The 12,093-nt window shown below is 47.2% G+C and overlaps 1 protein-coding gene across 11 annotated transcripts in view; it reads right to left on the reverse strand.

Annotated features, from left to right (window-relative positions):
• Positions 1 to 12,093, reverse strand: part of robo2 (roundabout, axon guidance receptor, homolog 2 (Drosophila)) — a 155,857-nt gene that overhangs the window by 29,134 nt on the left and 114,630 nt on the right. For all 11 annotated transcript variants that reach the window (XM_049726159.2, XM_068651318.1, XM_049726161.2 and 8 more), the window contains 4 exons: positions 2,937 to 3,094; positions 2,743 to 2,863; positions 2,542 to 2,680; positions 233 to 369 (listed from right to left, as the gene is read on the reverse strand). In XM_049726159.2, the coding sequence (XP_049582116.1) occupies positions 233 to 369; positions 2,542 to 2,680; positions 2,743 to 2,863; positions 2,937 to 3,094 (555 nt within the window). The remainder of the gene's footprint in view (positions 1 to 232; positions 370 to 2,541; positions 2,681 to 2,742; positions 2,864 to 2,936; positions 3,095 to 12,093) is intronic.

Raw genomic sequence — 12,093 nt, forward strand, 5'->3', positions numbered from 1 at the left:
GGGTCCTCACAATTGTAAATAATTAAACGGATTCATAGACTGCTGGCATCTCTGTGGGCTTGCGGGTGTCAGCGGTCGATGCAAACCTTGACATTTGGATTTTGCCCCGTTTATTTAACGGGTGACAAATGTGCGTAATCCTTGAAAAGTTGTGTTGCACAATATAAACGCATCAGAAGTTTTGGGACACCCTGAAAAAATTCTCAAGAGAGCAAGCCCAAATTTGCGTTACCTCGTACGGTGAGGGTGGCGGAGGCCTCCAGTTTGCCCACGCGGTTCTCCGCCGTGCAGCTGAAGGTGCCTTCGTCGGCGACGGACGCTTTCCTCACCCTCAGCACGTAGTCGTCCTTGTCGTACTTGATTTCGTACCTGCCGGGCGAAACGGATGGCGCGTCAGATCTGCCAAACAAAAAACCAAAGTCCGGTTCCTGCCCGCCGCCGCCGCTCATCCTGACAAATGGAGATTGCGAGGCGGATCAATTATTCAACGACGTTCGCTTGCAACCCTGCAAATGTCTTCAATATTCATGGAGTGTTTTTTTTTTTTTCTTTGCAAGAGAGTGCGCGGTGTGCATCTTCATAAAGCGAGCAAGGGGGGGGGGGGGGTTCAGGGTCTGACTGAATGCGTGAAGGAAGCACACAAAAGTGCTTTCAATTGGCCCGCTGTAATTAAATATGTGTGCATTGTAAAAGGCATGTGGTGAAGTGGGTGGGTGGGGGGGCGCTTTGCTTTGCTTGAAAAACGTTTGCTGCCGGAATAATAGAATTGAGATGGTGACGTGAAGGCCATTTCACAGAAGAAACTCCATGAAAGGCATTGTGAGCTTTTGCGTAGGCTGGATGATTACGATGGCGAGAAAGATGAGGCTGAGGATGGCAACACGCTGCACAGTCCATTCTCTGACAAAAAAAAAAAAAAAAAAAAAACACAACGCAAGTGTCAAGTGTACCGACCCGAACGGTACTTAAAGAGATTTTGTTTTTTCTGCCTGTATTTCTAACACACTTTGTGTTTTTACGAGGCCATGAAAGTCAATAATGCGTGCGTGTTTTCACGAGTCACGCGGCGCAAGAGAGCAACTTTAGGGGGGGGATCTCAAAAAGGTGATGGACGCTATTCTTTGAAAAGCCGAGCGACCGCGAGCGCCGCTGATTCTCTGGACAATTTCATCTGGCAGCAGTTTGCAACCGTACGCCCCATTTCGTCCAGAGCTGGAAAAGCTTCACGCACGCACGTGCCGCCGCACATACAGGAAACTCAATCTGAGCCGCCCGCCAACCTCTGGAATTGTTTTTATGTTCTTGTTGTTGTTGTTTTCTTTTTTGACATTTACCATTTAAAAACAAAGCAATTTTTTTTTTGGGAGTTGCTTAGGAAAAAAATAGATTTCATCCTTTATTTATTTGTTCGATTAGTTTTTGTTTGATTTAATAATCTCAACAGCAAAGTATTCTTCACAATTTTGCAGCAAAATAAATAAGTAGTAAATAAAATATATAATAAATTAATATATAATAAATAAATTAATGAACATAAATAAATAAATTAATTAATTAATTAACAAAGCACATATTTGTAGAATGTCTTGTGCTTTCGTTCACACTACCAACCTAACTTAAATGAAGGCTCTCTCATTCGTTCTTGACTTCCTTTTAAAGCTCAAAGGCAAAATTTGTCATCATCTTCCAAATTGGAATCAGAATCCCCCGCGAGCTCATCGTGTCCACATGGAAGCAGACACAACAAGAGAACAGTAGCTCTTTGTTGGCCCGTAACTCTCTTTTCCATCACCGCAGGAATGCCTGAGCACAGCGCAGCCAACTTCGCTCTTCCTGTACACACGCGTCTACAATCATCCAACACATCGTTGGCAGAGTGAATTGAAGAAACAGAAGCACTTTCCTGCCCTGTTGTCTGTGGAAAGTACTACTGAGATAAAAAAAAAAACTGGCCTTCAAAGAAGACCATTCTTATTTTTTCACTGGCATATTTAGGACGCCATCAAAATAGCCCAAAAGGTCCGCAGCCCGTTTTGAGGAGGCGGAGCTGTCTCATGCAAGCCCCGCCTCCTCCGCTGCCGTTTTGTTTTCCGTCTTCCCATAATAGTCCTCGCGTAATGAGACGCGCTGAGGAACATATAAGATCAGCGGGCCGTTCATAGAAAGCATCTGTTATGTCTTGACAACTTCATTTCCCGTTTATGGATCTTTTCCCTGACATGTGCCAGATTGTCGTTTTAATTGTTTGCAACTCCCCGCGGGGTTCTTATGCAATTGCAACCACGGAAAAACAATTGAAAAGGTCCTCCGATGGTATCCTGGCACGGGAGATGTGTTTGGCTCACGGCCGTGTATGTTTGCTCAGCTGAAGCGCCAGCTTGCCTCCTCCAAAAGGCAAAATCGTCTATTCTGTGTCATTTTCAAACGTATCAAAGTCAAGCCATGATACCTTTCCCGTGGACAAATCACTGAATTGGGATCTGGCCCTTCTTGGTTGGTCATCTAATGTGGGCCACTTGGAAGGTGAAAAGATGGTCTTACCTCCCACGAGGGACGTCAACGTCATCTTTCCTCCAGCGAACGTTGGGCTGGGGGTCTCCGGTCACCTGGCAGCGGAACTCCACCGTCTCGTCCTCCAACACCACTTGGTTGATGGGCCGGCGGATGAAGCTGGGTCGCTCTGTCAACGGAGAAAAAGGTGGACGCCGATGTTTCGAGATCACGAACGGAAATCAATCTTACCAAACACGGTGACTTGCGCCGTCTCGCTGTCCCGTTCTCCCACCATGTTGGTGCCCACGCAAATGTACATGCCGGCGTCGCTTTTCTTGGTGTTGGAGATCATCAGCTTGCCTCCGCGGATCTACGACGACAAGACGAGGCATGAGTTTGGAGTCGGCGGACCTGGAGCGGGTCGGGCTCGCTCGGGCGCTCACCGTCACTCTGTCGTCCTTGTCCTCGATGCGCACTTTGTCCTTCTTCCAGTAGATGGTAGGCTCAGGGTGACCTCGGGGAGGAACGCACTCCAGGATGGCCGGCTCGCCCGCCGCCACCACCACGTCGGTCGGGTTTTGCCGGAAGTCGTCACGCAGCACTACGAGGCAAGAAGCGAAAAGAACCTTTTCAGCCGTGCGGCTAGTATAGTCGACGAGTTCCTCGCATCACGTCTCTCTAATCGACTACCAATCGGCCGAGAAAATCGATGAATCGCTCATCCAAGACTTGATGAATTCTCCGAGCCCTTTAAGTGTTGAATTAGCCGCTTCAACTTCACAGGGACCAGGCGAGCTATGGGAAAGCTAATTGGAGCTAATGGGCGTCCCGGCGGAGGGTGCAGAACAAACACAGACGGAGAGCCCCCGAGCTGCCGGCTAACGAGGGCCTCGCACATACGCCAAGCCCCCCCCCCCCTCAACAGACTCCGGCAAAAAAAAAATGGCAGTGACAATATCGATAGCTGCTATCGCTAGTAGGTATCAGTTAAAGCCCTAATTTGCACCCCAGCTATGGTTTGAAACCTTAACCTTGACTTCAAACCCTAAATTGAAACCTTGTCCGAATCCCTCGTTTGAAAGCCTAACTAAGGTTTAGATAAGGACTTAAGGAATCCATAGTGCCACTCTGGGGAAGGTGGTGGTGGGGGGGTGGGGGGTCGCCCTGACCTCCTCTTGCTGCTCTCAATCGCCACCCCCCCCACACTAATCCCAGGAATGCCACTTGGGGAATCCCCCATCGCGCCTGTGATGGATGAAGAGTGCCTTGTCCACGCCTGTTGGAAGTCGCTTGATGAAGGGGCGGCCACAGGTCCTCATGTCGATTCCAAAGCGCTTGTAAGAGGGGATAACTGGCGGCCGCGCCCTTTTTAGCCTCTCGGCGGAGATGCGCGCCTCGTATTTATTTCCAGCGGGTCGAGGCGAGGGGAAGCTTTCAAGGCAATTACGCCGGGTTGGAAAAGGGGACTTGGAATGCAAATGAAGGTACTCCACGCGAAACACAGAGAAGGTAGCAGGACGTGGAAGGAAATTAGCCACAACCCCATCCCCGACCCCCTCTTGCCGTATGCTGCCCCGCCCCCTCCTCCACTTTTGTTTGCTTTATCCATGAATGAACCCCCGTGGTTAAAATCACGGCCACACACACACACAATATGTTGTTTGCGTTTAATTGTTCCCCTCCATTCCGTCCTGATGGCACCCAAGGGAGTCGAGTCACAAACACACATTAGGTGGATGATTGAACGCTAATCTAATCTAATCTAATCGAATCTACCGAGATGCACCCGAGCCTTGGCAGTAAAGCCAACATCTGGTGAAAAGGAAATATGAAAACCCAAACCCAGACTTTGACGCGAAAACCAAATTGTATTCAAATCCAGATGGCAACCCGTAACCCCGTCTTGAAGCCTTAATCTGAAATTTTCTCTGGCTTTTGTTTTCCAAGAACAAAGTACTTGGAACTCTCACAGCGCTCCCGCTTGGTGGCCCTGAAGGCATCCAGACCTAGATGAAGCATAATTGCGTTCCCGTGAAACAATCGCAACAACACATTGCCTCCCACTGAGTCCGAGGAGAGCCGCCTGCACCCCCCCAAACTCTGCCTCTTGGTTTATTAATATTTATATATTTGGTTGCATTGACCCCCCCCTCGTGTTGGCAAGCGTTATCGGCGGATCGGGCTTCGGGCTAAACAGGAGCCGTATCTGAGAAGTGCTAATCGCCTTACATTTTTTTAGGCCTTTTTTCTGAGAGGAGTGGGTTGCTTTGAAGAAGGCAGTTCCTCTGCAACATCACCTTGAACTGGAGACACTACGGAGCTGCCCAAGGGGCAGGTGGGGGTTGCCTGCCAACATTGGACTCCCACGCAATGTTTGCATCATTACAAAATGATGATACAAACACACCGGGACAACAAGAAAACCAGTGGAAAATGGAGAATGTGGAGGAGATGCAGCTATTAGTTGTGTCACACCTAACATTACTCACGCGGCGGCCATGACATTGCCCGTCAGTAAGATGAGTGGGCAGCCTCGATCGAGGCATCCTTCCTACCAAGAAAAGTGCTGACAAAGCCATTTGGTCACAGGATAGGACCTCGAGCACAAGTTCACAGAGGACACCTTCAACATGCAAAAAAATAAATAAAATAGACGTAGTATGTCGGTGGTGAGGGTCGCAGGCCTTGTTGGCCAAGCTGGTGACCTCTGACCTTGAGATAACTGAATTTGAACAGGAAGTGGCCTTCCACAAACATGCAGAATTGACTAAATTTGACACACCGTTGCGTCAGCCTCATTTGGGAGTATATTTTCCATAATAGAACAACATGTGTGTATTTTTATTTCTCCCCCCGCCTTACAGTTTACAGCACAAAAGATCGTGCATGCTTTTCGAGATACTCTTGCCAGGTCAGGAGGCTAAGAAACAAGAGAGGCCGGCCGGGCCGCTCGGAAGCCCGGGGGACATACTGCAGCACCGAGCGTAATGCTCTGATTGGAAAATCAGGCGCGCGCCGCACAATATGTGGACCGGCTTTAAAGAGGTAGCTCGGAGCTATCGTATCATTTCATTGGAGTGGAGTTTTTACAAAGAATGCTATTATGTACGTTGTTTTCAATTCCGCCCTGAGAGGAGGCAGCCCATATATATGTCAGCAAACAAAACACACCAGCGCGCTGTCGCTATTCGCGCTCCATGCTAACGGCAGCTAATAGCGGCTCATCTGTTTGCCCCTACCTCACTAAGTTCTGTTGTTAACCTGAGATAAGTTTAACTCCCAGTTTCGCTGACATCTTCTAGTTAGCTATCAAAGCTAGCTAGTTAGCTAGCTAGCCATGTACCTACAACAAAACAAGGCCATGTTTTGATGCAGTAGCTTTCACTTACGTGATAAGTTCTGTTAACCTGTGATAAGTAGTTTCGCTGACATCCTTGTGTCAAAGCTAGCTAGGTAGCTAGCCACGTACCGTTGTTGCGACAAAATAAGGCCGTGTTTTGAGGATTAAAAAGAAGACGCACGTACCCGCACAGGGTCTTTCACAGTTGACCGAAGGGTTACATATTGCACCACACAAACCGCCCCGGATCATTTGGAGTCATCACTCTGACTGCAGATGCCGTCTCAATGAACCGCGGCCCACCGAGCCCCCCGATAGCATCTCCCGACGCCATCCTCCTCCATCGTGGCCCGGAGACCGTAAATAACACTGTCACTTTTTTAGTGATAAGATGCTGCAAACGCGGTAAAGAGAAGACGCGCACGGCTGACGGGGAGACATTCACGAGGCGGTGGCGATATGATGCTATGAAATGGGCATCTTTTATTGACGCAGATGCCTTGGAGGGAAGATGGAGGAGAATATTCGCTTTGATGGAAAAGAGGCGAGACAATAGACACAACAAGGCGGCGTGATGAGAAGGATGCTCGCTCAAGGTCAAAGCGACGAGGCGGCGGAAGACTCGAGAGGTTCTGTTTACACGGATGGTGTGAAATGCAAACAACAGATTCTGCCCATTTGGACAATAAAGACAAATGCGTGCAGCCATCAACGAGCCTTTGTGTGCTTTTTCCAAGGCAAATCCTTCAAGTAATCATCAGACTTGGCTCCGCCCACATTGGCTAAAAGAATAATTGACTAACTGGAACAACCATCATGCGACTGTGTATTACAATAAAACCAATTTTGATACTTTTTTGGCCTACTTTATCTGAATGTACTTGGAGAATCGATAACTTTCTGATCGCGCTTGGTGTGAAAAGTTTTGGTCTTCATGATGGCGGTAGTAATTGAAGCTTTTGATTACGCAGGCCTGTCCCAGAAAAAAACAACAACAAAAAAAACAAAAACTAATGTCACTCCTGAGAAACAATATAATTAAGTCTTAATGGACCTCTCCCCTTCGCAGGCAGCAAATGCTCACACTGCAGCCTAATCCCTGCGTTGGAGTAATGTATAGCTCATTAAAACGTTAGCTAAAAACTCATTAGCATTCACTTGAAGAAGTAATGGCTTCATTACCGTAATGTGCTGAAAAGCAAAGAAAAAGACGGGAAACAAAGGGAGACGCCGAGCGACAGCTTTTCTCATCACTTAATTGAGTCGCAAATGGTACTCATTTGCATAATAAATAATGACGCGCCGCAGCCTTCGTGGCTACGGTTAAGGATGCGTTCGCCCGCATCATCACTTCTCGTTGACGCTTACAAGTGTGTTTTTCGAGAGGGGGGCGGCCGATTTGGTTCACGGGTTTTGGCTTGGCACGTGCCTTGGGCGCGCCGAATGCCGAGCTGGCCGATACAGATGAACAATGCGCCCGCGGGATTTTGTGCCCACTCCGATAAGGCCCGACGCCCAGCGTGACGGCTGCGCTCAAGTCTGGAGTGGACACTTTACAGCCAGAAGGCGGGAGGAAGATGGGAGGAAAATGGGGGAAGAGGAGGGCAGGGATTGATTTCCTGCCAGTGTTGGCGGGAAGGCAGCACAGATTTTGTTACAGAGCTGGTGCCTTCTGTACTTTGGGGGGAAGTCGAGCAAAACGGAAATGTAAACCTACATGTGAAGGCAGGATGGAATTCAAAAGACTCCTACAAATGTTTGAGGCTGAAGAGACTGAAATGAAACCACCAACCTATCTTTTGGAGGCTACATTTGAAGGCAGTGTAAGCTAAGCTAGCCCGTTAGCGAAAGTAGACTCCCTGTAGAATGACCTCGTCAATAAATTGGTGGTATTACAATTACATTTTGTGGAAGGTTTTGGTCCCTTTCCACTGTGAATAGTGTGGCATTACAGAACTCATTCAAAACTAACACTGAATTTGAGAATGCGCTAACGTTTCCATTCAAATATGCACTAGCCAGATAGCATCATGCCACAAAAGTAATGGCTGTACCCTGCGGCGCAAACGGGAAATCTGACAACTCCTGTTAGCTAGCTTCTGATGCTACATTAGCTTCTGGAGAAGGTGACATCACTGTAGAGTTTAGAACATACGCCATCCTCTCGCTCCCTGTCACCATGCCGCTTGCCCTCAAGTGGTACAATCGAGGAAACGCGATACTGTTTTGGTGGCCTTAGGGTTCATTGGTCTCGGGAGTCCCGGGCAAGGGTGTCACTTTGAATTAGCGCTGGCTAGCATGTTTTGAAGTGGTCGTCTTGGAAACAGTCGACTCGCCAGACCAGTCAGCTCCAACCCAGAGCTCAGATTCTATTTATGACGTCTGCGTGAACCCGCAGGTCGGAGAAGGGGAAATGAAAACCATATTAGCTCGGCTTGCCTTTCATAACCAGGCACGTGAAGCGTACAATGTACAATAGCTAACATCAAGTGCGCGCCCTTTGCCTTTGAAAATTATGAATATTATTTGAAGGGGGATGAATCCAATTTTCAGTTTGTGTCAAAAAACACAAAATTCCAATTAATAACGCGCTCATGGAATAAGAGATAAACATTCACATTCAGAAATCTCTGAATTTATTTTGTACAGCTGGCAGCCAAGCTCTTGTGGTAATATTATATTATGCACTTACTATATTATTCATATTTGTGTATTTTGGATGAATAACATTTGACATTATTAAACTAAAATAGCTTGCAGAGCGTGCATGAGTACAGTGTGTTCACTCCAATGATATTGAGGTATTGACCTTCCGCGGGGAAGGATAATCCTTGGAGTGCTGTTTAACAGAATGGATATCACACACATACACACGCATACACACACACATAAGGTGAGTGGCACACTTTACACACGAGCACCAAAGCCCTGCAGCAGCTCTTGCTGTAGTCTTCTGCGTCAATCTTCTTGTAACCATTAATGGCCCCCTTTTTTTCCGCTATCAATTTAAATTATGCGCCAGCCTATATTTGACAGCACTGCGTCTTTTCCTTTTTATTGTTTTGCTCCATAATTGGATTGGCAGTAAGGGGCGAGCGAGTAGTTAGGAGCTTATAAAAAGGTGTCAGTCGGGGTTTTAATGAAGCACTCGGCGGGAGATGTGCGCCTCTTCTCTGACTTGCCGGTGTGATCATGTGACCGTGGCCGAAAGGGAAGAAGGGCTGAGAGCCAAGCACCAACAAATGACGGAATGAATGAATAATATCTTTCAACCACCACTACAAACTTGCAGCTTGACACATTTTTGAGGAATATTGGTAGTTTTTTTTTTTTGCATTAACAGCGAAAACAAAATGCTTTTTTAATGCTAATATGTTTGCATGCGGTAGAGATACAAAGAGGATTAAAATGCAGCATTTGTGCAGCTTGTGACCGAGCCCCACCCATCAGCCATGTGCGCTCATGTGCTGCAGATGCAGAGCCGTCTGCGCGACACAGGCAGCAAATGGAAATCTTAAAAGACAAAAATAAAATGAGCTCATGCCGCTGTAAATCATACACAATTGCGGCTTTTTTTTACGAGCGGCAATGCGCAGGGGCGGGTTGCTTTTTGAGCCCTCTGCCGAGCTCCGAACGGCTCGCTCGGATCATCTTTCCCTTGGATCGATACCGGCCGAGAGGGTCAAATCCAACACCTCCACTGTAGCTCAGTGGCGAGACGTTGGCCATATGGCGAGAAGCTTCACTCCTCCAGTCCATGAGACACAAAAGGTCACTATAGCCCAACCCGAAAACCTGTGAAGCCTGGATTCAAGTTGATGTGCTAAATCACCTGAGGAGACATTTATTGATCACTTTATTGATCTGTACTCTGGGAGGAGAGCAAATATTATACAAGTTGGGTTCCTGTGCAAAGGTTTGCCTTGGTAAAGTCTATTTGTCCTAATTCAAGCAAAACGTGCAAAACGCCATTTTAGTTCTTTTGGGTTTTTATCATGAACTCTAACCTCGGTCATTACGAGCACAAAATTGTCAACGACTTATTGTTCTCTTAAAAAACGACCGATTTTGCTGTTTGTAGAAAAAGATATTTGAGAGCACAGACTCATCCCCAAAAAACGTTGAAATCTTTCAAGCAGCACCGCTGACGTGACGAATCACCGCCACGTTACACTTGCGTACACAAACAATTTACATACATACGAAAGCACGCCAGCACACAGCAACGACGCAACGAATTCACTCCCGTTTACGAGTCGGAGATTTATCGCAGCTGCGACTTGCCCTGGCGTCGTCCCGCTGAGGCCGCTACATCTCGGGAGGCGGAGGCGGCGTGACAGGCCTCGCTCGCTTATTTGGCAATCCAATTTGCGTTAATTGCGTTACGGTGCGAGTAATTGTGTTAGCCGCATCTGTAATAGGCTCTCTGGCTCACTGCGCTTGCATACTGTTTAGCTTTACACCAAACCCATGTCACACGCTAACGGGAGGATTTCATTCAAAGCGGAGGCGGAACCACAACAAGGTATGCTAACGTGAGCGCGCGGGCTTGCTAACAAACAACAAATGTCGCCATAACACAAACAAGACAAACTAGTTCTAAATTTGAAGTCAGATTAACCCTGATTTTGTTCAGATTAGCCTTTCAAATGAACACTGTAAACCTCAGTTAGGTTTTAATTTGAAGGCAGCGTTATGGTTTCAAGCTAACGGAGCTGTGGCTGGCCGTGTTATGCGGTGGAAAGCACATCAGACAAACAGAATCATGCCAATTTTCCTACTTGTCCGATTGCGTTACTCGAGGTCGCGCTTGTTTGCGTCTCCACGAGGTTAATCTTTCAGGCAAAGGAACAAAGCTAATGAGGCGACTGGTAATCCGGAGCTCCGTGTAGGCCGGAGTTGTGTCAACAGTATTGATGGCGGAAAGGACGAGATCTCGTGACCTACACGGCAAGGACGAGGCAGCGGTGATCCTCGCGCTCTCTGCGCATCATCGGCATGCATTTCCATTTCACAAGGCTTTAGTGCCGCCTTTTATTGCGCCAGATTGCGGCCGTCCATACGGCCAACGCACAATCAATAGCCATTCCAGCTGACAATTAGCAAATAATTCAATGGGCTGCGACCACTCAGCCAGAACGTGGAAGAAAGTAGTCACCACCATCTTAGGTTGAGTAGAACAACAGATACATGTGGTCCAAAACACCAGGTGGAAAAGTGTCTGGAAAAAAAGAAGACAGTAATCCTTCATTTATGGCGGGGGGGTTACCTTCACACAAAACATCTTCTCGAGTACAACATCAAAATATTTTGCCACCAGCGGAGAGCATCGATAAGGATGCTGAGGATGGGCGGGGAGGCTACGAGGGAGAAGATGAACCGCATTGAAGCAAGAGGAGTGATGAGAAGAGCTTCACGCTGTGTCATCGGCAATCTATACGTCATTAAAATGATGGCTGGCGTGCTTAGTCGGTACTTTTTGGAATCATGCCTCCGTTACATGATTGTTATCTGGTGTAAATCTTATCTGGAGACAGCTATGAATCAATACTAATTGCTTGCTCTTTTAAATTAAACACGCTGCAAACAGCGCACACTCACTTCGGGAAGACCTGTACTATCTTCAAAGACATTTGGTCAACAACTGACCTTGTTTAGTTTTTTTTTTTTTCACTATTTTGTTTTCTGGCAGCAACATGGACACCATTAACGCAATGGCTAACAATAAACAATCCATCCATCAAGTCGATGCTCAAATTTAGCAATCGAACATAATATACGACAAAGCCTTCTGGTTTGTGGACCTTGGCCACCAGGGGGCAGTTTAACACAGACTTCGAGATTCCAAACAAAGAAGAGATCGTAAAATATTTGCCTGTGAGTTTTTGCTATATTGTCTCTCAACATGTGTTGCTCCACCATTTGTGTTTGAACCGGCCAAGACAATCAACTATTTGACGCTCCGATAATGTTTGCCTTTGGCCAAAACGAAGCTCTTTATTAGCACATTAGATGCTTCAAAGCTATAAATTACACGGACACGAGAGCACCGTATCTTAAAAGGATAATGTGTTCCTCGCCCCCCGAGGGGGGACGGAAACCTAAATGGCCATTTCTACATCGCGGCCGCCGCTCAATGGCACAGACGATTCCATCAAGACTCGGATCAAAGGTGACGCTTCCTGCCATTTAGGATGGAAGGCGCAATTTTTCCTCTGATTAATTCCAGGTCCTTAAAAGGTCGGAGGCGTACGGTGACA

The sequence above is a fragment of the Syngnathus scovelli genome, chromosome 7 (assembly GCF_024217435.2).
Source record: "Syngnathus scovelli strain Florida chromosome 7, RoL_Ssco_1.2, whole genome shotgun sequence".
NCBI classification, from domain to species: domain Eukaryota; kingdom Metazoa; phylum Chordata; class Actinopteri; order Syngnathiformes; family Syngnathidae; genus Syngnathus; species Syngnathus scovelli.